Below are 26,430 nucleotides of genomic sequence, written 5' to 3' on the forward strand. Positions count from 1 at the left end.
TTTATTTTACGTTACAAAAGGGCTCGTGCGTTCTTTGCTGCGGCGGTACGGCCGGAGCCGCCTCCTCCGCCGTGCGTGGGGCCGCTCTCGCCGGTGGGGCGGCTCCCCGGCCGCGGCCCGCCCTCCGCCGGCCCCGCATGCGCCGCGGCGCCCGGAAGCGGCGGGCAGCGGCGTGACTTGCGCGGCGGCGGCGGTGCCGGGGTCGCGGCCATGCTCACGCTCCTGCTGCGGGCGGCGCGGCGGCGCCAGCGCCAGGTAACGGCCGCGCCGCCGCCATTTCGTGAGGGGCGAGGCCGCGCGGCGGGAAACGCGGCGCGCGAGGAAAGCGGGTAATGGCCGGCCGAAGCGGGAGCTGCCCCTGGCTCGGGAAGGTGGCGGCGCTTTGAACGAGCGGTTTGTTACGGCCGCCCTCACCGACCTGAAGCTTTTTTGCGTTTTAACCAGCCCCGCGCACGTTGGCCTGTTTGATCCGCTCCTAACGGGCGCTCTTGTCTCGCCTCCCAGCTCCTGCTGAGCGCCCGCCGGCAGTGCTCCTCGGCGGCCCTGCCCAACGAGAGGATCCGCAACATCGGCATCTCGGCCCACATCGACTCCGGCAAGACCACGCTGACCGAGCGCATCCTCTTCTACACCGGCCGGATCGCGCAGATGCACGAGGTCCGTTGGCTGCCGGCGCGCCACGGCCTGCTCCACGCGCCCCTCGTGCACCGCGGCGTTCTCCTTTCGACGCGCTTAAACTGTCCCGGGCGTTTCTCTTCGTGCAGCCAAAGGTGGCTGCGAGAAACTGAGACAGAACATAGAAACGTGATTTTTAGCTTCAGGTGTGTTATTTCATTCAATTTGCAGTGCAGGAGAATTTGCCGCAGATTTTCGATAGCCTCTTCCAGGAATGACCCTCAGAAGAGCGACGTACATTAAAGTCGCAGGTGAAACTGCCAAAAATACAGACTCGCTTGTAGTTCAGGAATTACAGATGATTCCATCTTGCCTGTTTTTCGGTGTGAAAGGTGATGCTCACTGTATAAAGCATCGCTCCTCATGCAAAATTCTCGGTAGCTCTTTTGGACTAATATGCGTATTTTTTTTTTCCTAAGGTGAAAGGTAAAGATGGAGTTGGAGCCGTCATGGATTCTATGGAACTGGAGCGACAGCGCGGAATCACAATTCAGTCTGCAGCGACGTATACTATGTGGAAGGACACCAACATCAACATCATAGACACACCAGGTAGTGCCAGCTCTGAACGCTTTACTATTACTGTTCCTTCATGTATACAAAGAATATGGTACCGTCTTTATGTCCGTTAGTCACTTGAGTTGTGCTAATGTGACTATTTTCTGTATAGCTGAAGACAGATTCCGTTGGATTTTGCTTTTTTTTTTCTGTAGCTGTGAGAGTACAGTTGCTTATTACCTTTTATCATCTATGAATAATGGGTCTTTTTTTTGTTATTCAGGACACGTGGACTTCACAATTGAAGTGGAAAGATCTTTGAGAGTTCTGGATGGAGCTGTTCTGGTCCTCTGTGCTGTTGGAGGAGTTCAGTGCCAGACAATAACTGTGAACAGGCAAATGAAACGCTACAGCGTGCCATTTTTAACATTTATCAATAAACTGGACAGATTGGGCTCTAGTCCAAGCAGAGCAGTACAACAGTTGAGGTATTTATCACTTCATGAAATAATTCTGAACTATTCACATAGCAGGTTGACACTGAGAATATTGGAAAATGTTCCCTTGTGGAGTCTGTAGTTGCAGCGTGAAGGATAATCTATGACTTGAGGTTAAACCTTAGTCTAATTATAACTATTCTCCATTTTCCCAAGAAATGGGGCAGAACAAATCTTAGTGTTAGACCAAACTCACAGAGTTTGACAGTTGGGAGTTTGGTGTTTATTTTGAAGATGGAACTATATTTGGAGCCAGTTTGTATACAGCTTTTTGATTTTCCCTAGATACTGGTGGCAAACATACTAACTGTGACTCACAGCAAGGAGATGATGCAAGTCTGGAGAGTTTTTAGTTCAGACACAAGAAGCGCTGCCTGCACCTTACCTGTTATTTTTCTGTGCATAATTTCAGCTGTGAGACGCATGCATTCATGTGTAGTGAGAGAGAAGCAACTCCCATAATCAAGTAACTGATCTGAAAGCAGTAGATGCAACCAGGCATTTTTTATCTGTATTAGTAGATTCTGGCACTGTCAAAGGAGAAAAAGACTTCAACTGTAGTGATATATAGTAGGAATGGGATGTTCTTTAAGCATCTGGAGCCCCTATATTTAATGACTTCCTTTCTTAAACTAATTTGTATTTGTTCACTTTTTCAGATCCAAGTTAAATCACAATGCAGCTTTTGTCCAGATTCCAATTGGGCTGGAGGGAAACTTTAAAGGAATCATAGATCTTATTGAAGAAAGAGCTATATATTTTGATGGTGCACTTGGGTAAGTGTTGCAACTGCAGTATTTCTTATGCTGAGGCTACTCTTTGTATGGGTACTGCTGAAATATAGAAACCTATAGCTCTTCAGAAATGAAAAAACACACTGTTTGGAAAATTAGGGATGTTGCTTGTGTTAGGGCTAAGGTATCACCTTTCAGCTCTCCAAGTTACAGCAAAATAATTGTGCAGAGTCAAGTTTAGTGCAGCTGGTGCCTGCAGCATGAATTGCTTGCTAACTGCAGCAGTTTTGAAGGCAGACACACTTGCTTCCATGAGAAATAAGAGACTTGCTTCATCACTGGAATCCAGGATTGGATTACCAGGATGAAGATAAGATGCAGGTGAGGTTGATGAACAGGTTATCCTGCATCTTCGCAAACTCCTGCCATGAGTGGGAAGAAAACCTTCCCTGCTTAAGCATCAAAGATACCAAGGTGATACTCTTATGTGATTTTTTTTGATATCCATGTCAGTGGTGCATTTTTCTTGATCAGCCTGGTCATCATAATGATCAGTGATTCAAAGCTTTATTAATATGGTATTCCTTTAGAGTGGTTGTATTATTTACATATGTGTAGCCAGACTCTTCGATACGATGAAATTCCGGCTGAATTTAGAGCTGAGGCTGCAGAAAGACGTCGGGAATTGATTGAATGTGTTGCTAACGCAGATGATCAGCTTGGGGAGCTATTTTTGGAAGAAAAGATTCCTACAGCTGCTGATTTAAAGGTAACTTTATGGTGGTCCTTGTTTCTGTAGCAATGTGTTCTTTTTTTCCCCTAGAAAATTTCTTGAAGTCTTGAAGAAATTTTGTATGCCTGAGTCTTCTTGTATGAGTGTCACCTGCTACAGGTTGATTCCCAGTTCACTCCCAGTGGAGGGCCCGTTTAACTCTTGTTTTTTCAGCTCTTTCTTCTATAGAAGCAATTTGTGCTAATGGGCTTTCAAAAAAAATGGGGGAGGGAGCTAATTTGACTGAAGGCCCTGAAGGCCTTGGTCACGATCTCTAGGTAGATTTGCACTGGAAATTCTGAGCTTCTGTGCTCTTTGGGGACAAACAAAAGTCTCCAAAGTACTTGTAGTGTCTTTTTTTTTTTTTGTCATTCTGTTGCCTATCTATGCTACAACTTGCTGGGTGTGACTTGCTTTGCGTCTTCTTTGTGCAGAAGAAATCTTGCCGCGTTTTGTGTTTGCCTTGATTACATCCACCTAAGGTGAAAGGAGCAGTACTCTAGAAGGGAATTGGAATGACTTTTTTTGGTGAATCCAGAAGAAATGAGTCCAGGTCAAAATACAGTTTTCAGGAAAGAAGAAAATTGCTTTTCTTGCAATCGATGCATGATTTATTTTATGAAATACTTTGGATATTGCATGGCAAAAGACCTATCAGCATAAAGGGGTGCTCATGGAAGTAATGAAGAACATCATTTTCCCTACAGCAGGTGGCCACAGACTGAAAATTATTTGTTCTTGTGACAGTTCAATATCACTGTTACTTTGAGTGCACATCCACGTTATAAAAGGTGATAGGGAGGCCTGGGAAACTCAGCTGCAGTTGTGCAGTCTTTCTACAATTTCAGCTACTATTTGCTCCAGGATGAGGTTGACTTACACTGTTCAGTAGAGTCTTGAGAGCAGACTAAGATGTAGTCTCTGTTCTAGACTGTTTTATGGCAGATTTAGCAATCTGTGCATACCGCCTTCTCTAAGGACCTTTACCTGACTAATGATGCCTGTTGAGTTACTATGGTATTAGCTTTAGTCTAGATAGATGTGCTCATACTGGGATAGCCAAGCTTTTAAAAGACAACCTATACCATTTATGTAGTCGCTTTTACAGTGCCATAAATGTGAGGTAATCTGAGGACACTTACTCTTGCAGAAGAGGTGTTAAGTGAGCTTACATTTACCATAGAGTAGGTGTATAAACTCAAGACAATAATGTGAAGTTGCTGACACAACAGTTTGTTGGGCTGTGTGTGTGTCTAAACAGCCAGTAGTGTGAGAGAACCACACTGAGGTCTGTATGTTCTGTAGGCCAGGCCTCAACTTGGTTGTTTTTTGCCCTTTTTAGCTGTGTGATGGCCATGTAGCTCCCCGTCAACTACCATGTAGCTCCCGTGTGGTGCAAATATTTGTGTGATGCCCCTTGCTGAATTGCTGTTTGCCATCACCTCTTGCTACTGTCAAGAGAAGTTAACTTAAGCAATAATCTTCTAATGTCTGCTGTTAATAGTTATTATCTAGCTGAAGACTGAAACTGCTCCAGGGACCAGCTGCTAAATGTGATTAAAAAAAAAAAAGAAAAAAGCGATGTCCAGAAAGTCCGCTGCAGTGGAAGAAGCCTCAGGGGCAGACAGCTTTCTCTCGGAGAGCTGTCGTTGAAGCTAGAGCAACTTGCCTTTGAGCAGTGGTGGTGCACAGAGTTTCACTGGGGCCTGGCATCTGCCTGGCAGGGCACTAGCCACCTCCTTTTGCTTTCCTTTCTTGCAGCTGGGTGCTTCAGTTGGTAGTTGAGGAAGATAGTCGAGTTCAAACAGTGAGTCCCTTAAGGTTTATTTATTTGAACCTTCATAGCCCCTAAACTTTGATCACTTTTGACTTTATAACATACTTTGGGTTCTGAGTTACCAAAAATAGAAAGGGTTGTTTTGGCCATATGGGTGATTTACTGGTGGTTAATGTGTCTAGGACTATGGAGGAATCTGTATATCCCAACTTGGCTTCAGACATAAAAGCACAAGGCTTTTTTCAGAAGTACTAAGCAAATGTAGCTCTTATTTCAGTAGTCAGAGGTTTAGTTATTTGCCATTTCCAGCAATCAAATATTACTTTATGAAGCATGAGCTGTTCATGTTGCAAAGCAGCCCTTCTCTAGTTGGTAAAGACAAAATATAGTAGCAGTTTTGGAGACCTGTAAGGATTTGTCCTCCACTTGGAAGAGGGAACAATACACATGGGAATATGCTGTATTTGTGTAAGAGGTGAGAGATTCCAGCAGGAAGCTGTTTTCAATAGCTCCTGCTGGGAGGGAAATCTGTTACAAAAATGAATTTGTTTATTCCGCATGCCTCTGCTTCCCACTTCTGAAAGCCAATTAATTACTGTTATAATGGCTATAGCATTGCAGATGCAGGTTAATTTGTATTAATATGTCCCTGAAGATGGATTTTCTTTCAGTGGCCAGCAGCCAAGTTTCCGCCGAAAATATCTTTTCATAGAAATGATGCTAGGTATCACTCCTGGAGGTCGGAGCCTTAGCATGTGATGTTCATTAAAGATCAACTGCTTAAACAAACACCTCATTTGCTGCTATCCAAAATGCTATACTCAAGGAACTGATATGCCCCAGCTGCTCGGTGGGGCACTCAGTAACAATAATCTTTGCAGGAAAATAAAATTACTTTTTTTTCTTCCTGAGGTAATCGTTGATGAGAATCAATTGCAGCCATGTTGCTTCATTTGAAAAAAACATAGCAAAATAGAAACCCAGGCATGAGCACAGCTGTGTGTTGTTCTATGCGCACCAGAGTGCAGGAAAGACAGGCTAGATGAGTAGAAATGTTGATGTAGGAACATTACTTTTGCATTATTTTTGCAAAGTCATTAAATCAACAAATTCAAGGAAAGAGTTATTCATTTATTTTTAAGTTTGAGAATAAGAGATCCTTTTCTGATTTCTTCCTGTAAGTGTTTGCTTTTTCGAAGTTTATTCTTTGTCAACAGTTTTTGACTTGGATATTCTGAACTGCTGTCTCTTAACTATAAAGGTCGCTTAGCCTTCTGTCTTCAGATGCTCTAAATAGCTCCCAGGTCAGATGATGTGACTAATTACCTCGATCTGTTATGGGAAATTCAGTTTTTTAGCTTACCAAAGACAGCAGCTGCTTTCATTTGGAGTGAAGGCCTTTTTAAGTGTGGGCAGATAGCATCCTCTAGTGGCAGGGAGAGGTGAGACCAAGTTAATGATCCTAGGTTCATTAACTGATTTTGGTGGGGGAGGGGGGGGGATGACAAGCAATTAGCTTCTGTCCATGTCCTAGATCTTTAATAAAGACAGCTATGATTGCTGTTTTGGAGGCTTTTGGCCCTCAGCTGTGTTTCACAATGTGGTATGATGCTTGAGTGAAAGGCACTGAATAAGCATGAGGTTATTGTGCAGTTAATTTATCTTACTGTGTTTACTAGGATGTCTCGGAATGATTCCTAGGACAGTCAGTGTAACTTCAGCAGAGGAGTGTGAATAAGTTCTTCTGTAGCAATGTCAAAACATTTTTCATTACAAGTGATGATTCATTCAGCATGAAAATTTCCCAAATATCCCTTCCCTACCTTTCTTTTTCAGAGGAGTTTTACAGAGCTTTAAAGATGTCCAGACATCTCATTTTTACTTTCACAAATTTAAATGTGTATTGTTTTCCAATATAATAAATAGGGGAACTGAAAGGGAAATGAGAGACCTGAAAACAGAAATGGAGAATCTTGACTTAATCATTATATTTTAGCTTACATATTTTCGTTTTAGAGTTGAATTTAAGATGAAGAAATAAATTTCAAAATTCTCTAGGAAACCACTGAGCAACTTTCATGGGAGGCTGTGGTGTAGGAGGTTCTACAGGAGACTGTGTGCGGGCAGCTACTTTATTCCAGGAGTGAAGATAACCAGTAGAGATAGAGAGTGGCATCTGTAATGCTGTGTAGTTGGTACTGCATCGGACTCCTGAAGTTATTGCAGAAGGAGAGTAACGCGTTGATACTTTTCTAGCTTGCAATCAGAAGAGCAACATTGAAAAAGTCCTTTACCCCTGTACTTGTGGGAAGTGCTTTGAAGAACAAAGGAGTACAACCATTGCTGGATGCTGTCTTAGAATATCTGCCAAATCCTTCAGAAGTTGAGAACTATGCTATACTTAACCGGGCGTAAGTATACTCATGCGTCTATGGAGTGGTTTGGGAATCAGGTTTCAAAGCAGTGTAACGTGTAGCACGAAATGTTACTACCAAAATACATGATAACTTACCATTTACATTAAACAATACAATCTTAGTTTTTGCAGAACATTCTAAGAACTAGAGGAGCTCATCTCATGTGAGGGGTACTGTTTATACCTGTACTTCTAACACTTGTTGAATGTTAAGTTTGAAAAATTGTTATCTGATGAGGTAATTGTTTATAGATTAATGGTAACCCCTTAAAGCCATGCCTACAGTAGAGCAGAGAGCGCATCTGAAAATACGTTAACTGATGTTGTATTCATCTGAACACGCTTGTTAACGTAGATGTGCCTTCACAGTTAAGAAACATGAAACCCAACTTCAGTGTCTCTTCTTCTGCTTCTGCAACCAGACTGCAATCTTGCAACCTTTCTTAGAATTTTTACAAAAATGTAGTTGCAAAGCAGCATTTAGTGCAACAGCCAGCTGCACCCATTGTCTTTTATATGCCTTCTTGTGTACCTGCTGGTACTGACAAGTTGACTTTGTGACTTGGAAGCTGCAATTCAAATTATATAATGTGCTTACCTTTTGTGTTTCTGTGGGTAATCCCTGTGCTGGCATTTACTAAAACCGTCCTGTCTTGCGTGTACAAGAACAGAACAACACAGGCATGGTAATTCTTGCTTCACAGAAGACATGCTGTGGAGCTTGATGCTTTTTTTTGAGGTCTTTATACAGAGCAGAAGCACACTAGAGTGCCTTCAATTAAATGACCTTCACAGTACCTGTAAGGTGCAGTCCTGTTACTTCCATTCTTTCTATCAGCTTCTCTTGGAAGTCTAAACAGGTCATTCAAGTTTACAGTTATTCTCTGACCTATGATTAGTACTTTAGGACACACTGGGCCTCAGTCACGTGTCTGGCCCGTAAGTGTGTGTCTGTCTAAGGATGGTACTTGTGTTGAGTATCAGTGCAAAATCTACCCCTGTAGGCATCACTGGTGTTTGCCATTGACAATAAATGGTCCAGAACATAAGAATTTTCTCACTCTGAAACTAGATTTGCTCATGAAGTTTGACTGAGTGTATGATTACCTGCTGAATGTACAATTAATTGCTTTCGTGGCAAAACGTAACTGGATAAGGTGAGGGAGTAGTGATAAATGTCATAGTTTGGCGCTTGTTTTGGGGATCTGCTGCAGTTTGAGATCCTTGCTAAATGTACGAGAGCCACATATATGAACATCTTGTTACTGTATTAAAAACTTGTGTGGAACTGAAGGGGGGCCTTCCAGGATTGAGCTTGTGTTTGTGTTTGGAGGCTGACTGTGTTTGCTTCATAACATTAACTCCCTCTCTAACCCTTTTTCTAAGGGATTCTGAGGATAAAACCAAGTTCGTATTGAACTCTGCTCGAGACAATTCCCAACCTTTTATAGGCCTTGCTTTTAAACTGGAGGTAAGCTGTTACGTTTTCCTCTTTCTAATGTAGGAAAAACAGTAGAGAAGTAAAGCATTTCCTGGGAGAATTGTTAGTTGTATGCAAGTCTTACTCACGCTGAGCGAGTACAGCCTACTATTATTGGTAGGCTATCATTGATCCCCAGGAAATGCCTTTATGCAGTGATGATTGTTAGTTGTGGGGGAAAACCACTCTAGAGTTCCCATTTTAAAGCTTGGTGTTTAAATGTGACTGTGCATGCAGTGGCACTACTTAGTCACAGTATATATGGCACAGCTAAGCTAACAGTTTCTAGAGAATACAGGCCCAGGACATTAAGTAACTGAATGGCTTCAGTTGTTTGCAAATTTCCTATGCTAGCAACATCCGACTTCTGCTGAGAAACTTAAAAAGTTGTATTCCCTCTGTGTTTATTCTCCCCTGAAGGAGAATAAAACCGTATCCGGATTCATTATTTGTGATGTATCAAATGTATCAAACATTGCAAATCTGCAAATTTTTAAATGGATTACATGCCTCATACTTCAGATTTTTCTTAGCTAGAGAAAAATCTTGTTTGTGCTTGAAGGTGAAAGCGATGGAATGTGAGAGAGACAAAGAGGAAAAAATACGATGTTTTAAGCAAACAGGCTGCTTGCTACCTAGAGAGTAGCAGTTTGGATTTTCATATAGATAGTGGCCAGTCAAATTGCTATTCACTGTACGCCTTTGTTGTGAAGGTTTAGGACTGGTAAAATTGGCAAAATAAACATTTGCAAGGAGATGCCAGGTTTCCATCCCAGAGTAAAGTGAAAGCTGAGACTACATTAAAAAAAAGTTTCATTTACATGTCTAATATATAAATTCAAAGCAGAATCACTGGGTCTATCAGTGCAGAGCATGCTTAGAATAATGATGGTCTTGAATGCCAGAAGGATTATACCTGACTTTTAATGAATTTTTATTAATTTTCATTTCAGGCTGGCCGTTTTGGGCAGTTAACTTATATTCGGGTTTATCAGGGGATGCTGAAGAAATCTGATTATATCTATAACACTAGGACTGGGAAGAGAGTGCGTGTGCAAAGACTTGTTCGTATGCATTCAGACAACATGGAGGTGAGTGTGAGAAGTAGAATCTAGGCAAACTAATCACCGTTTGAGTCAATGTTATTTGAAATGTGAGAAGCTAGTTTGTTATCTCTGAACAATGTGATTACATGGCAAATTTTTGCTATTGATGTTAATTCATGTTTGTCTGTAGCATTTAATAGAGCTCTGTGATAATACACTGAAGGTGATTTCAGTTTATTTCCACTTCAGTGGAAGAGTCTTTGCTTAAGAAGCACTACAAAATGACTTTGAGGTGATAGCCTAAGAAAGCCAGCTGTGGTATTATCCCTGCATGTTCCTTACTTGTAGGAGAAGGGAAACAGGACTGGCAAAATATGCAACAAATTTTCTTCCATGTGATTTTTTGAATCAATTCTTAAACTACAAATTGATTCTTAAAGTGCTGCAAGCATTACCCTGTTTAAAATTCCTTAACTATGTAGCGGGGGAAGGACTGCCTGAAAAATAGTATGTTGCTTACTTTGTATCCCTACACTAGGATAAGTTAGTATCTAAACTGAGGTCTCCTTTTTCTGCATTTGTTTTGAAGAAATAGATAGAAAGTTTACAGAGCTCTTTATCAAAGCTGAAATTTTCAAAGGAGTTTAACTTTATGCTTTTAAGCACAGTGTTTGTATCTTTGCTATACCTTTGTACTATGCTAATGTCTTTCACTGATATCTAAATAGTGAACCTTTTCTTCTTAAGGATGTAAATGAAGCTTATGCAGGAGACATATGTGCATTGTTTGGAATTGATTGTGCTAGCGGGGATACGTTCACTGATAAAACTAGTACTGACATTTCCATGGTAAGTACACTTCTTAACCTGTATGCTTCATCAAGCATTGGAATTTCCAGGATTCTCTTCTTAAATGTTCTTAATCTTTTGCTCAGTTTAAGTACTTTTTTGATGTGAATACAACTGCAAATAGTTGTTGTGATTGTTTGTTATACTTCAAGTAGCCTGAACATGTAGATGTATGGTGTGTGCAAGAGACAGACACTCGTTTACTGCTCTTGGCATCAAATATGTTACTTCAATTCTAGCAAACTGTTGTGAAACAAACATTTCTGGGGTGTCAGGACCATTATTACCTCCTTTTCTGTCAGTGTGTAGCTGAATAGTGAGAGGATGCTGTTATCCCAAAAGTTTTGAGATATGTATTTGTATACATATGCAGATATATCTATTCTATTTATATTTACATTTACAAAATCAGACATTAGAATACGGAAGCGGTGTCTAGTGTGAAATCCCAGCAGAGATCGACTTGCATTCAAGAAATAGTATTAATATATTGTGGTTGGCATTACAACAAGTATTAGGTAGTAGCCTGGTAATCCTGAGGAGAATTATATAATTTCGTTACAGTATGGTATTAGACACAAGCTAGATAAGTAAAGCAGTTGTGCCTGTTTGAAACCTGAGGTTCTTGTGATCAAACTTTTCTGGAGAAATTACATCACCAGATGTAGTGTAACCTGATTCTATGATCTCTTCCTTTATAACCATTGCAGGAATCAATTCACATCCCTGATCCTGTCATTTCAGTAGCTGTCAAGCCTTCCAACAAGGTAGGAGCCTATGAATTAACCTTTTTCTGAGTTGCCTTCTTCTGCTGCTTTTATTGCTTTGTGCAGGTTAGCAGGCAAATACCGATTTATACAGGCTAAAATGAGCAGTGTTTTAAAATATTCTATCCAAACTGCTTAAGAACATATCATTCAGATAATATAACGTATCAATATGTTAGATGGTATCACTTAATGATAGGGAAGCTGTATGTCTTTGATTTAAGTAAACATGGACTTGAAATAGCTAATTCAAACTAGAAGATATTTACTTCTGTCTTCCATAAGAAAAGTAGAGATAAGCTAAACTCACGGGACTTTCCTGTTCCATCAAGCTTACAGACAGCCTGGCTACCTTCATCAGCATCCAGGAGCTGGAAGAATAAATGCAGTTATAAATCTTTGGCTGTGCTTCAGAAAATAACCTCATGAGGGTAGAAGTGCCAAGCAGTTGGCAGGAAAACTTGAGGCCTTTTTTGTTATGCAATTTTCAGATGCTAAATTAATGGGTTTTTTTCCGTGTGTAATTGTTTTTAGAATGACTTCGATAAATTTTCAAAAGGCCTGCACCGCTTTACAAGAGAAGATCCCACCTTTAGAGTCCATTTTGATGATGAGAGCAAAGAGACCATTGTTTCTGGAATGGGAGAACTGCACTTGGAAATCTATGCTCAGGTAATTTTGAAAGCAGATTCCATGGACTACGCTCTTGAATAGTTTCCCAACCAAGAGTTCTGCTTCCTTTCTGCCTGAGATGTTGCATTGCTGTGCCACAATCTATTTGCAGATGGGCTAATTGAGGCCAGACTGTAGGCATGATTTTGTAGTTGGGCCCCTAAGCTCACATCAAGCTTACCAGATTGCTTGGAGATACAATTCCACTTGATTTAGTGGCAAATCACACTTATCATATGGCAATTATATTTTTACTTTTTGGTACAAAATCAATGGTACAAATTCAATTTCGTACAAAAAATGTTGTATTAAGCATTGCATTTTGCTTTAGCAGCCTTTGCTTATAGTGAATTTTAATATTAACCGTTTCCTAAGAGAAAAATTCTATATCTGTACTTTTATATGTATGTAATTCCATAATAAGAGCTGATGCATGCAGTAGGAATAGTTACTTACAATGATCTGTTTATTTCTTTCAAGCTAGTATCTTTCTTTAATTCAGTCTAACAGTAGATGTATCTGAAATGTTGACAGAATGAATAAAAGACAGTTTTGTCTTTGAAAACTTAAACTTGAATAAAGTAGTTATGCTGTTGCCTTGTCCTATATCTAAAGCTATTGCCCCTAAACAAGGATGACAGTAGAATGACAGTGAATAATTTGTAACATCTGTTTTTCCAAAAAAAAACAAACCAAAGCAAAACAAAAAAAATGGTTAAACTTGATCAAGTTTCCCACTTTAAAATTATCTGTGATAAAAACACTGCCGATGTATAGGAACAGTTCTGAATTTCATTCTACTTTTTTCTGCAGCGAATGGAAAGAGAATATGGTTGTCCTTGCACCATGGGAAAGCCAAAAGTTGCCTTTAGAGAGAACATCTCTGCACCTGTGCAGTAAGTATTCTTTCTAGCAACAAGCAGTTTATTAATCTTGACAGAGCATTTGATTGTACAGTAGATAAAATGACTTGGGTTATTAGATCAAAGCAAAATGCACAGGAAAAGTTTTACTGAGCGAGGACTTGTTGTTTGTACCTTAGTTGTTTGCCCCGCTGTTTACTTATCTGCCTCCCTTCAAACACCTGTAGCATTTCAGCTGCTTCCACTATAGTGCCAGGTGCTCCATCAGTACTCTGCAGGTTTTGGCTGACGGCTGTTCTGTGTGACTTTAACACCATGCTGTGGGTGCCAGAGAACTCTCATTTGCCAGGGAATAATCTCCTGTGGGTAGAAAGTAAAAGGTGCTTTGGAGAAAGCGAGAAGGTATTTTCTATAAACGATACTGAACTGGAATTGACTGCTATAATTTAGCCATACCTGGGCTGATTTTTGACTAGGCTGATCAAGCACTAATGACAGTGCAGGGTAGACAGTATAGCACTCAGTGCTGTTGAGCTCTCAGTATTCAAGTTCTCCCTCAAGCTTTTTTTAGCCTGTCTGGTGCTCTATTCTGCTGCAGCTACACAGTTTCTCTCTTCCAGGCTAGTTTCACAGCTCAAGTATGTCTGTGTAGGATTACCCTTAACCACAGTGCTGTTGATATCTTGGGACACCCCTCCTCCCTCCCAAAATGGAGCACAGTGAAGCACCTGTACTTTTGAGTTGCAATTCGGTGGCTAATACTTTCTAGGAATTTTTCTTCACAGAAAATTCTGAGGAACTAAAGCGTTGTAGATGCTCTGACTTCACTGAAAGTGCAGTGAGGTAGGAAATAGCGAGGCTAGGAGTGGAAGTGAAATCTCTCATCGTTATCAGTGGATGACTTACTGTATACAGGGAGTTACACAGTCAAGAACTTCCAGTCTAAAGCTCTATTTCTCTGCATTAGTGTCTTATGAAAATATTTGCCCAGATCTCAATGTTACAATGACAGTAACATACAACGTAAATACTGTTCTGGGAATCAAAGCTACTGTTGCTTGCGCTATACCCTGTATCCTTCTCGTTGAGGAAAAGCTGGGGTAGATGATGCTTTTGTGTATTGGTCCTCCACTGCTGTCCCTCTAGTAGAAAAGTGCCCTGTTTGCAGCTCCAGCTGGACTGCAGTTAAACAGCCCAGGATGCTGCATCTTTTTCTCCCCTTTAGCCCCGGCCAGTTTGGCAAGAGTATCTCCCAAGAGAGGAGATCCATCAATGACCATATATTGAACCTCCGCCATTCACAGAAAGGGCCCAGATCAGTTGAAAATTAGAGTCTTCTGAAACAAGTCAGAGACTTGTCTCCTGCCTGCATGGGGCAGAAGCAGAGAACACTGAGACAGGTGGGTGCTCTTTGCCCTAACTTCATGCAGTTTGCTGCCCGACCTTCAGGCATCAGACCTGTGAATGCCTCAGCATCCCCATGTCTGAGTTGGAGGTTGCGCACTTGGCAGTCTTGAAACAAAAAAAGACATTTTTTATTTTTAGAAATAAGACTTTACCTGTGACACAAATTCATGGAGTAGAACCATGTAATCAAATTCAAGGTAATCATCGCTTCTTTTCTGGAAAGACAAGATGAAAAGGCTGAATTTGGGTCTCTTCCCCTTCACTTAAAAGCAGTGAATCAGTTCTCTTTGTTATAATAAAAAGTCTTTGGTAGATGAAACCGGCAGCTTAAATTAATGAATAAAGCAGATGTAGCGTAGTCACTATAACAAAACAAAAAGATACGATTTTGTATTTCTGTGAACTCCAAAATTGCATTTGAGAGACTGAATATAAAATTTGAAACCATGCTGATTCCTGCCTTGAAGTTAGATTTTTTTCCAATTTGAGGAACTTATTTGGAAAGGAACACCTGGTTCTATAGTCCTGTGGTTCTTTAGTTTAGCCTAAATAATCCTAAATAAAATTGTCAATAGGATAAGACTTGCAAGGCATTCCAGAGGCCTTACAGTGGCTAACAAGTTATTGGTGGCTGTGTGAGAAACAGAATACCCACTGGCCTGTGGAACATACTCTTCACGAATCTATTCTTCAGACAATAGAAAAGGAAAAAAGTCACTAGTTTGATTAACAAAGTGATCTAGTTTAATAGTATTTTATCCTTAAATTCATCTAGTTTATTAAATAGGGTTTTTAAATCTTGCCCATGCATAGCCCTGAAGCATCCGTGGTCTGCTTTTAGGTAGATATCAGAGGGAGCAAAATGTTAACAAATCTTAACCAACCACCCCCCAAAAAAAGCAATAGTAAAAGTCAGTTTGGGAAGAGCAAAGTAAAAAAGCTGATATTAAGAGTGTGAACTTAAATCAGTAGTTTCTTTCTTGGAGTTTTGAAGTGAACTAGCAAATGGCTGGAAAGTGGAATGCTGCAAGCAAAAAGCAGCGCAGATTGTTTTCCATTGAAGTTGAGATGCAGCCCATTGCTATTTGTCTAGGCTTGGGTATTGCAGAGGTGTCAAGCAGTATTACTGTGACTGTGATCTGCTTTAAGATAGATATCAGGGGGAGCATGACTGATCATGGTGTAGATCAAAAGAAAAAGGAGACTATTCCAGCGTATATTCTGCAGATGCAAGAATACTGTCAGCTGGGCCTACAGGAGAGACTATAGATGAAATGCAGGAGAGCGATATAATATTCTAATCAAAGTGATGACCTCTAGGTGGAAAATTCAATTTTGTAACTAACCAGCATAAATACTTTGTTGCCAAGGATATACAGCATCTATAAGCAAAATTTTTGAAGAGAAGGAATGATCTAAATAAACATTCAAGTCATCAGTGAAAGCAGGATTTGATAGAGTGAACGGGTGGGGGCAATAAAAAGCAAACACTGCCTTAAAAATGAACCAGACCAAGAAATCCAGACGCAATTGCGGTTTCTTGCTTAAGAACTTAACCACGCCTGTAGTCTAGTATGTGCCACAAAAGTTATTTTTCTTGCAGGTCGTTGGTGGTAACTTACCACTTGCCTCACGTCTTTAATCTGGGCGAGTTCGTACCGAGTATTTTCAGTAGAGTTCTGCCATGCCACATACCCGGCGGCGACCCGAGCTAGCAGTCTGATGGGTTCCATTTCTGGGGGCACATTGCCATGGCTGTCTGGCAGAGAAGATAAATAATACGCATTAAGCAAGATTCATGGAGTTGCAGTCATTAATACTACGGTCTAACAAGTAGGGTTTGGGACTGAAAGTTAGGAGATGTGGCTTGTGTTCCTTGCTGTGTCATGGACCTCCTCTATAACCTTGGAATAGCTGCTACATCACCACTGTGTCTGTCTCCCTCCCACTTCTCACTGTTTATATATAGTCTGTAACATCTGGAAGGGAAGGGTTGTTCTAAAGTTAGAACAGACTTGGATGCTGCAGTCAGAGCATCTGATGTACTGTGCCAAGAACCACCACAGGGAGAGCTGTGTTGATAAAGCAGAGGTGAAAGGGGGTGTTCAGGAAACAGTCACATGCATGTCATGAATCAATTCTGGATTTTGGAATTAATGAATGAATTTGGTAATGTTGTGATTGACAAACCATCTTGAGTAAGAGACAGTAAAGACGCATGTATTCAAAGTAGGGCTAATGGCCTAATCCCCGTCACTCCTGGCTGGTGTAGCATGGGCTCCCACATAGGTCATGGACCGCCAGCACTTCGGCTGCAGTTTGCTTCTGGCCACAGAGGACATTCTTTCAATAACTTCTCTCTCCCCCACCCCCTTCTTTGTACCTGGTATGTTTTGTGCCACAAGCTCTTTTTTCAGGCTCTTGATTTGATTGTAGAATATGTTGTCTTGTTCATCAGTGTTCTTAAGTTCTCCTTCAATTGTAAAGTCTACATCTGGAGCAGCATTTTTGTTGCCCAGATGATAAAGAATCTCAGCAGTGCAGTTAACAACATTGTCCTGTTACAGAGTTAATCACGTGTATTAATATTTAAGTAAATACATGTATAATATTATTAATTTGCACTTGTAAAATGTATTTTTGCTTTATGTAGTTGCTATTTTCTCTCTGAGTCTGACCAGTGGAGAATTGGGATTATTTAAAACAAGGTCAAATTCATAGCATCTATGTGAATATATTTTAAAGGTAATTTTCTTTCTGCCGTGATGTAAAAGGCAATGCCCAGTGTGGTGTAGAATGTTGCTTGTGTTACTCAGTTGGAGAAATAGATTAAAATAACTCTGGAAATTGAAAATTATGCCAAAATGTCCTTGTCATCCCTCACATATCTTCTTGTGTCATGGTGGTAGGCACCAGCTATTATTCAGGGCTTTTGTGTTATAGAAAATGATAGTTCCCTTTTGGGGGAGATTCAGCCCCTCTGCCCTTTCTTTTTCTTTTCTTTTTTTTTTTTTGCCTGATTTGTAACACATAAAAATTTGAAACACAAAGAAAAGATATTAAATGTGTGTCTCCCGGCCTCCGCTAAGATCAGCAGCACAAAGCACTGGCTTTTTGTTACATGTCAGGAGTGCCAATTTCTGCCCATAGAATTTATTAATTAAATGAATCTGAACTCACTTTCTCAAGGATGTCTTCTAACACCAATTTCAGGTGGTATTTACGTCCAACATTGTCAATGTCCTAAATGAGAAAACATTAAGAATATGTATTTTGTAGTACTGAACTACTTTGCATTGTGGAAAAGATTGTAATTATTTCTGTGAAATACACTGCAGCAGAGTCATTGTCTGTAATACAGATGTAGAGCGGGACTGTTCTTTCGTCCTACCATGTTAAGGTTGCTCATTTAATATGTGCCCGATATAACATCTGATTAGGTATCTCCGAATCCAGTTCCAGTCCTGCGTACTACTTAACTCCCATGTTAGAGTTCACAGTATGATCCTCTTCCATAACTGCTGCTTGGTTCAATACTGAGACAGGAGAGTCTTCATTGGGTTCCTTTTATTAAGTACATCTTGCATTATATTGCACATTGTATTATGTCTTTCTACAGTATTGGATATCTAAAATAATGACCTAAGCAAATGGTTTAGTTTTGCTATAACCTGTGCTCCATAGCAGGCTCACTAGCGAGTCAAGAAAAGGTCTGCGGTGAGAGTTTGGTCTATCCTGGTAGTAACCAGAAGAGTGTCCTCCTAACTGAGTGTGCTTACAGCCTTGCGTAGGGACCGATTCCTGGACTGAAGTATTTGCTGCGTGGTGAAGGGCACAATTACTGCAGCAGTAGCGTCAAAATGGGCAAGGTTATAAAATGTATTTTGTACTTGCAGTGCAGGTGACGCAGACCTGTGCTACTGTTAGGGCCTCAAGCGAGGCTGTCATGAACAGACCTTACTTGTACCTGTTCTGCAAGACTTGATGCAAGTTTTAATCTCCGTGTGCTGACGTGTCTAGTGACGGTGGTTCTGTATCGAATAAAGCGTACCAAGTAGGTGAACAATCTCTGCAAGACAGAGCCTGTTTTTGAGCCTCCTTTTCGGCTGTGAGGTTACACATCACAGCAAGGACTCCAAACACAAAAGCCCATGCTGAAGGGTGCAGAGATGCAAAGGTAGCTTTTATCTCTGTTTTCCAAATCTGCAGAAGAGGCATAATTCGAGTATTTTTTTTTTTAGGATGTGCCATTGACTGTTTTAAAAGGCCTTGGCCTCGTCATTGTCTGCTCATTAGTTTGTCCATGAAAGATAAGCTAAGCTGTTGCCCACAATTCATAAAGCAAATAACCAGATAATAACCAGGTTTATTCGTATTTAGTATTACTGCAATCTTTGGTAGGAGAAACATTTTCAAATCCTCTCATGCTCATTTGAGGAATTATCTCCGTGTTAGTGAGAAGAGAATGAGAGTATTGTGTTGCATTGGAGAAGCAATTTGATGTCTATCAGCAGGATGGAGAGAGACTGAGGCGCGAGGGGAGAAGAAGGTGCAAGAGTTTGGTTGAGATGCTCCTGTCAGAAGGTGTGATAGAGCCCTGCTCTCCACTGCTAAACGTGTAACTGTACCGTAATTTAGAGTGAGGCAAATGGGACGAGATGGGAGCAGTGCTGGCACGTAATTTCCTCCTCCTCCTCCTCCCCACGTGGGCCTCCCCGGTTTAGCCGTGCAGCTTCGCTTCGGACTTGGCGAGGGCAGCGACAGGCCTTCCTGGGCAAGAAACGCCGGGAGCGGGGCCGGGAGCAGGGCCGGGAGCGGGCTGTGCTCCCATGGCTGGGCAACTCACCTGGGTGGCCGCGGCAGTGACGGCGCGCAGCTCCAGCCCGCGGCTGGGCCCACCGCGGCGGTAGTTGATGCAGGCGGCGGCCAGCGCGGCTGCCCGGCCGGCGGCAGAGCACGGTGGCGGCGGCTCCATGGCGGCTCCCCCCGCCGCGGAGCAGCAGCAGGAAGCGGCTGCTTCAGGGAGGGCCCGCTGCCAGCCGCCTGTGCCGTTCACACGTGGCAAGGCCTGAGTGTTGCGGGGGAAGCCACCGTCCTTCCGGCTTCGTTGGGGAAAAAATATATATATACATGCAAACAAAGCAGATATACGGTAATTCACGTTCCCAAGGTTTCCCCCTCCCGTTCAGTTTGTGCAATTAAAGTGCTGCCAGCAGGATACTTTGTGGGAGGAAACTGTCGGCGTGTGCGGACATAAAAGATCTTGCTCTTAAGTCAGCGAAGAGGCAAGTCTAAAGGTGAACAGGCAATATTAGTGTCACTTGCTGCACCCAAGGGAGGTTTCTGTTTGTGCTTTTTTTCTTCTTTTGAGATTACATCATCACAATCTCTTAGTTCCCAGCTCACAAGATGAAGAAGCTTCTTCCTTCTCTTAAGGAAGTACTGAAACTAGAGGAGTTAAGAAGGATTAGAGCTCCTCTTAAAACAAGCCAAATAAATATTCTCAACCGTTCTTTCAGTCACTGTTGTGGCATTTAGCCCTTTTGGTTAAGCATAACTAAATGGAATAAAGCAAATTGCAGTATGAGAAATTTTGCCTTATGAAACTGTGGTTAGAGCATCGTTTGTGTAGTGGGTAACATGGCGCTCTGGGTTTGCTTGTTTGTTTTTAGGTTTGAATTTACACACAAGAAACAGAGCGGTGGGGCAGGCCAGTATGGGAAAGTTATAGGGGTTCTTGAGCCTCTGGATCCAGAGGACTACACAAAGTTGGAATTCGAAGACAGAACCATCGGCACAAATATTCCAAAACAGTTTGTGCCTGCTGTTGAAAAGGTATGAAGCATTTTGTGGTGTGTGGGTGTGTGACATAGGGAGTATTGATTCTTGTCTTTTTCCTGCTGTGCTGTCCACATGTACTGTGTTTGTCTTACCCCAGGCAAGGAGACTTTTCCCATTACTGCAGTGGAAGCAGAATCAACTTTGTGTTTTTGCTTAATATCTTACATTCCTAGGTTTTCCACTTAATTTAGAAGCGGCTGTTTGTTTTCTTTGCTTGCGTGTGCTTAGCTCTATTTCCGTAGCAATGCCCCTATACAAAAGGTAGGCTTTCCTTTCTTGCAGTAAAACAAACCTCCTTCTTTGAGTCTGCTTTTTAATTCCCCTCTTCTGCTTTTGATTGTGGTCTCTTCATCCTAATCTCTAATTCTGAAATATGTTACATAATTTTGTTATTTCTCAGAGACCACTTATGTAAGAAACTGCAGTTAAGTTAGATTTCCTGAATAAATTACCCGATGTTCTTTCTTCCTCCCCTCCTCTGGGGGCTTCTTCTATGTCTGCCTCTGTTCATGTAACTGTTCATCACATACAGCTTTAAATAATACTTTTTTATCACCATCTTAGCACCATCTTTGGATTCCTGTAATAATTAAAGAATTCCATCATTCTTCTGTGATGCAACACTTAACTATTTTTGCCAAACACTGGAAGAACATGCAATCTTAAAAGAATTTTGTTCTTCAGTCAAGTAGTTAAAGTAGTTGCTCTCCACATAGAGCCTTCTTTCAGTTATTGTTCACAGGCTTCATTAACAAAACAAAATCCTGAACACGTTTCTTATCTTCAATTTCTAATCTGATTTCCATTTTTAAGGTGATAACAAATTGAAGAACAACAGTACAAAGTTTTCAAATGCTTGGGAATGAAAAGTTTTCCTGACTATGTTGTGTTCTGTTGTCATCTTATCAAACAAGAACGTTCGTTGTCCAGATGTGTGATTGTTGTTAAAAATGATGAAAGTTTTGTTTTCTTTAATGTCTTTTATAGGCTGTCATTAATTCTGCTGTTTTTAAAGCTTCATTTTCATTTGAAAGCTGCTAATTTTGAGATGTTATTTGACAGGGATTCCGAGATGCCTGTGAAAAAGGTCCGGTGTCAGGGCACAGGATATCTGGAGTCCGGTTTGTCCTAGATGATGGTGCACATCACATGGTGGATTCCAATGAAATCTCTTTCATCAGAGCAGGAGAAGGAGCTCTAAAGCAAGGTATAAAGCTAGTCATTAGGATATGCAGTCCTACTGGATTCTTTATTGTTGGAGCCAAATTAACCTAATTATCTAGGGTTCATTTTTTGCCTGGTGTATCTATGCATACATTCAAAGTTTGTCAGCCAGTTACATAGCACAGAATAAATACAAGAATGTATAGAAATTTGGGGGAAGGCAACCTAATTCCTGTAGCTGTATGAAGGAAATAAGGAACCCTATTTCTTAGATCACAGTAAAGAAACATGAACAGCTTAATCTTTACAGAGGTAAGAAAATAACATTCTATCAAACTGCGTGCCTCTCGGCATTATGGTCTCTGAAATAGAAGGTAGGGGAGGTGGAATTCTAGGTTGTATCCTTTTCTGCACTGATATAAGAAACATTCAGTATCAGCCACAGACACTTCATTGCTATGCGTGGGAGTATCCTGAATGGTACCAGGCTTGTTCTCCAATTTGTCTAGCTGCATGTGAATTTAGTTGAAAGTTAATTTATACGGTCTTGCAAAACACAGCTTCCATGAGTAATACATTACTGTTCACTGTTATGATCATGGGTCTAATAGGAAACATGTTGCCTTAGCTGTCACTCCTGACCTTGCTGCCATAAGTCTGTGGCAGCACTTTGGTTTCTTGCAAGGCCAAATTAAAGATCATTTAATGTGCACGAACTGGGTAGGCATAAGAGTTATGAGTATTTTTTTTTTCCTTCCAGCTATGGAAAATGCTTCTGTGCGTATACTTGAACCCATTATGGCAGTGGAGGTGATGGCACCCACTGAATTCCAGGGAGCAGTGATAGCTGGCATTAATCGCCGTCATGGAGTGATCACAGGACAAGATGGCACAGAGGGTTACTTTACTCTCTATGCTGAGGTGTGTGTTGTTAGCTGGTTCTTGATCCGTTTTTCTTTCCTGTATTGCCATTTAACTCCATTACTGTTTTTCTTACTGACTAATACATGTAAACTTAGAGCCAAGTTATTCAGTGGATATGCATAACATTAATTTTCAACTCAGCAGTGCAATAGGAATGTAATGTTACGATACAGTGTATGTATACAGTGTACACAATGTATATGGTGCAACCTAAGCCTATTATAAACCTGTCTAGCTTCAGAGAAGGCAGCTGACTAACCTAAAACCTTACAGTGGCAGAGAAAGGAAGACAACTCAGGTTTCTCGCAGTTCAGCATAATGCTCTATTCACTGCATTGGTTCCCCTACCCACACTTCAGTTGTTTACCAGGATCCTTTTTAATGAGCCAGATCCAGCAACTGTGCTACTTCCTAGTGAAACAAACTGTGCAGCAACACAGACACACAAAGTTAAGGAGGGAAATCATTTGTCAACTATCTTTCTTCAGCTGTTAACTGGAGACATTAATAATTGGAGATGCATGCAACAATTGTCTTCCAAGCCTTTTGTGTCCCTTTTAAAATGCATTCATTTTCATGTTAGGTCATATGAAATGTATTTCTAACAATGGTTGTGGGATAAATCATCTCGGCAAAGCCTATCTCGGCAAAGCCTAGCTAATGACAAACCACATGCTGCATCATTCCTGTTTTGAAAAGTATAGTGTGTTTAAAAGCTGCAGCCTTGAGTTTCTAACAGTATGATCTCTTGCTTGGTAATGCAGATTACTGACTTTGGGATATCCCAATAACTGGTGTATTCTAACTCTGAGATCTTTGGGGTTTCCTGCTGAGTATACATTGTGAATATTCAGTAATTGAAATAGGGATATTTACAAAAAAAGTTAGCAAAATCAGTACTGTTTACAGAGAACACGAAACTTTACAAACTGGCTCTTTATATCGTAATAAAGATTAATTGGATAGTAACCAAAAATTGGTGGAAGAGCTAATTGTTCCTACTACAAGAATAATATGCTTAATATGTGTGGTTTTAGGTGCCACTGAATAATATGTTTGGATATGCCACTGAGCTGAGGTCTTGTACAGAGGTAAGTACTTTCAGTATTTTTTTGCTATATTATATTTATTTCCGTAAATCAAGTATGTTAATTAGTATCATCATATACATAGCATAAGTAGTCTTAAAAGGGATAAAAATCAAAATACAAATGCAGAATAGGAAAATAACCTTAGAGTTATTACTGTGGCTTTAACTGCTTTCTAAATATTTTAGCTATCATTAACTATGTCATTTCAGGCTAAAGATTTCTCTTATACTTTGGGGAGGAAGGAAATAAGTCTTAAATAATTCAAAGTGGTAAATACCAGTAAAGGTGTTAAATTCACAGGTTGGAAATGTTTTCACACGCTCCCAACATTCAGTTTCAAATGTCTGCAAGTTGAGAGATTTTTGGAAGAAGTGCTTGCATTAATAAGGTGTTCTTTTTAACTTTATACATTTCTATGGTTATACACTGATTGAATTCCTAGATGCATTCGAATCAGACGAGGCATTTTCTTTGTGTTTTACTAATAATTTGTTATTTCCCATCTCATGTGGTATAGAAGTAACCTGTATCTTGTGAACATTCGAATGGATTGTTGCTAATCGTAATCGTTCTCCAATTTTAAGCAGAATTGTCACACTGGGATGGAAACTACAGGCAGTCTTATAATCTTGTATCAAAGAAACAATGTTCAGATACTGCTTGTTTATTTTTGTATCTCATAACTACATTTAGCATCCTAAGTTTGATTATTCTTTTTCCAACTCCTCAGGGAAAGGGTGAATATACAATGGAATACAGTAAATATCAGCCATGTTTGCCCAGTACCCAAGAAGAAATAATTAACAAATACCTTGAGGCAACAGGAAGACTTCCCGCAAAAAAGGGCAAAGCTAAGAGCTGACTTTCTTCCTCTTGAGTACATTGAACAGTTTTTCACAATCTTCTCTAAAAGCTCAGTTGCCCAAGTGATACAAGAGATCGAGACTGGCTGGATAAATACAGACTGCAGTGGGACTTCATTACATCGTAATACCCTTCCTTTACGGTATTCTCAGAAGTCACCAGGAGATTATAGCTGAATTGTTCACTTGTAGATGCTACTCATTAACAAAATACATAAATGTGATAACATTGACAATAATTTGTCTTGATATTTGTCTCAATCCATTTATATTAAAATTATTTTATTTTTTTACTTGATAAAATATTACTGTGTAATTAGGCCAGTTACTGTTTCTCTGTTTTTGAAAGATTAAAAATCCTGGCTTAGGAGACTAAATGTTAACTGCTTGATAGGCACAGGGGATGAATTTTCATCCAATACGGTGAATATTTTTCACTCAAGTGCTCCAAGCACAGATCCTTTGGTCCTACAGCTCACTTACAGCATAAGGTCTAGAAAAAAGTGCCAGTATTTTCTTCTCATCCTTCAGAAACAGTGTTAAGATCCTCCAAAGTCATAATGAATGAATGAACAAATTCACCCATTAGTGGAACTGGCGTTTCACCAAATCTGCTTATCGCAGATGGTATAATGCATTTGAAAAAAGTTGAGAAGAATTTACATAGAAGTAAACTCTTTTCTAAACTATGAGCAATATGGGTTTATGTATATGTTGCTTACTTGGCTTCAGGTGCTCTACCTTCCTAAAAGGATCTGTTTGTCATAAAACCAAACAAAAAGATTCCGTTCTTCAGAATCTTAAAATCAAGAGATCGTGTTCTGGTTGATGCTCATCTTGAGAATCACTTAGTTAGATATTGTTCACTTATAATACAGAGAAAAATTGAGGCTGTTACAGTTAGATGAGGGAGAAAAGATATCATCACTTTTTTTTTTTAATGTTATTATTAAAAGATCCACTATGAATTTTGCTTGCGTGCTTTCTCTTCCTGACTTATTCTGCTTACAGCATTTTTGCAGACTGCCAGTAAACAGACAGGGAATGAAGTTCCAGTTCAAAACCAACTGCATTCCTGGCACAGGATTGTGGTTGATGTTTACCAGACAGACAGAACTGAAATGGCTGGGCTTTTTCGTCTCAGTCCTCACAGAAAGACAGTGAAAATTACTCATTTTAAACTTGAAGTAAGTACAGTGTCAAAGATTTGTCAGGGACATGTAAATATTAACTAAACATGGGCATAAGGTTGTGTATGCATATGATGTTGCTTGGGGCCAAATCCTTCTTGTTTCCCTTACATCTGTAGTATTATTTTTGTGAAAAATTTTCAGCTGGAACTAGTTTTAAGGAAGGCCCTGCAGGTTCTCTGTCATTTAGGGATTTTCTTAAACAAACAAATATTACCATACCTTTGCCAAAATTCAGAGGGCTTATAAAAGCAGCATGAATGCAACTGCAAAGAAAGAAATGGGGTAGTTATTATTTTAGTTGTATTTTTGGCTTTTAGTTATGCTTATTAGAGGTCAGTCATGATGTGAAATCTTGGCTCTGGTTCTGCCAGATGTGTGCTGGTTCTCCTCAAATCTAACACAGACGACGAGAGCACACTTGGGGGAGCACAGCATAAGGACAGCTGAGCCACAGTGGGATCTGCTATACTTAAATGAGAGGGAGAAAAAACAACAGGTAGGAGGAAGGGCTAGTGGAGAGCAGGGGACAGGGGAAAGATGGAGGGAAGCACTGGCAAGAGCCTAAAGGGGGAAAGATGGAGGGGTTGTAGCAGCAGCCCCGAGACAGTGAAAAGGAGCATGGAACAGGGGCAGTCGTGTTGGAGGTGCCCTAGATCTTGTTTCTTTATGCTTCTTTATTTTTTTCCTTTAGTAAAATTTTGGGTAGCACTGGTAGTGTGTCTGATCTCTTCCTAGCAGCAAAATTATGGGACAGAACTTTCTCCTCTTCTCTGTATCCAGTCTCTTACGGATATTCTCATTGCGCTTTTGTCGCATGAGGAATTCACTGTGAACCAACTGGAGTCTTGACTCAGATAATGTTTGCCATTATTAATAATTTAATAATGGTAAGTAATTGAAT

At 40.5% G+C, this 26,430-nt stretch overlaps 2 protein-coding genes across 4 annotated transcripts; one reads left to right on the forward strand and one right to left on the reverse strand.

Moving 5' to 3' along the window:
• Nucleotides 1-109: 109 nt before the first annotated feature.
• GFM1 (G elongation factor mitochondrial 1) lies at nucleotides 110-25,304 on the forward strand. 3 transcript variants are annotated; one of them, XM_026096828.2, is made up of 18 exons: nucleotides 110-255; nucleotides 505-657; nucleotides 1,095-1,227; nucleotides 1,457-1,661; nucleotides 2,330-2,446; nucleotides 3,023-3,173; nucleotides 7,210-7,364; nucleotides 8,756-8,840; nucleotides 9,803-9,940; nucleotides 10,643-10,744; nucleotides 11,455-11,511; nucleotides 12,046-12,183; nucleotides 12,997-13,079; nucleotides 20,126-20,288; nucleotides 21,357-21,501; nucleotides 22,219-22,379; nucleotides 23,420-23,473; nucleotides 24,204-25,304. In XM_026096828.2, the coding sequence occupies exons 1-18, from the start codon at nucleotides 211-213 to the stop codon at nucleotides 24,333-24,335; spliced, it is 2,217 nt and encodes a 738-aa protein (XP_025952613.2). In that variant the 5' UTR covers nucleotides 110-210; the 3' UTR covers nucleotides 24,336-25,304. The 3 variants fall into 3 exon arrangements, with proteins under 3 accessions (XP_025952613.2, XP_064372619.1, XP_025952614.2); XM_064516549.1 differs by lacking the exons at nucleotides 110-255; nucleotides 505-657 and adding an exon at nucleotides 684-821; XM_026096829.2 differs by lacking the exons at nucleotides 110-255; nucleotides 505-657 and adding an exon at nucleotides 867-1,007.
• Nucleotides 12,632-19,682, reverse strand: LXN (latexin). Its single transcript, XM_026096830.2, has 6 exons — nucleotides 19,300-19,682; nucleotides 17,634-17,696; nucleotides 16,837-17,011; nucleotides 16,076-16,212; nucleotides 14,606-14,668; nucleotides 12,632-13,406 (listed from the first exon to the last, which is right to left on the reverse strand). The coding sequence occupies exons 1-6, from the start codon at nucleotides 19,426-19,428 to the stop codon at nucleotides 13,311-13,313; spliced, it is 663 nt and encodes a 220-aa protein (XP_025952615.2). The 5' UTR covers nucleotides 19,429-19,682; the 3' UTR covers nucleotides 12,632-13,310.
• Nucleotides 25,305-26,430: the final 1,126 nt, after the last annotated feature.

The sequence above is a fragment of the Dromaius novaehollandiae genome, chromosome 9 (genome assembly GCF_036370855.1).
Source record: "Dromaius novaehollandiae isolate bDroNov1 chromosome 9, bDroNov1.hap1, whole genome shotgun sequence".
NCBI lineage: Eukaryota > Metazoa > Chordata > Aves > Casuariiformes > Dromaiidae > Dromaius > Dromaius novaehollandiae.

What these genes read in the sequence shown, in the direction of transcription:
- GFM1 (XM_026096828.2), top strand. Translation starts at nt 211, where the DNA reads ATGCTCACGCTCCTGCTGCGGGCGGCGCGGCGGCGCCAGCGCCAG. An exon ending in GCCTTGCTTTTAAACTGGAG is followed by an intron (nt 8,841 to 9,802) that starts GTAAGCTGTTAC and finishes TTTTCATTTCAG; the next exon opens with GCTGGCCGTTTTGGGCAGTT. An exon ending in TGCATTCAGACAACATGGAG is followed by an intron (nt 9,941 to 10,642) that starts GTGAGTGTGAGA and finishes TTTCTTCTTAAG; the next exon opens with GATGTAAATGAAGCTTATGC.
- LXN (XM_026096830.2), bottom strand. Translation starts at nt 19,428, where the DNA reads ATGGAGCCGCCGCCACCGTGCTCTGCCGCCGGCCGGGCAGCCGCGCTG. An exon ending in TAGAAGACATCCTTGAGAAA is followed by an intron (nt 17,012 to 17,633) that starts GTGAGTTCAGAT and finishes ACTCTGTAACAG; the next exon opens with GACAATGTTGTTAACTGCAC. An exon ending in TTAAAGACGTGAGGCAAGTG is followed by an intron (nt 14,669 to 16,075) that starts GTAAGTTACCAC and finishes TTGTCTTTCCAG; the next exon opens with AAAAGAAGCGATGATTACCT.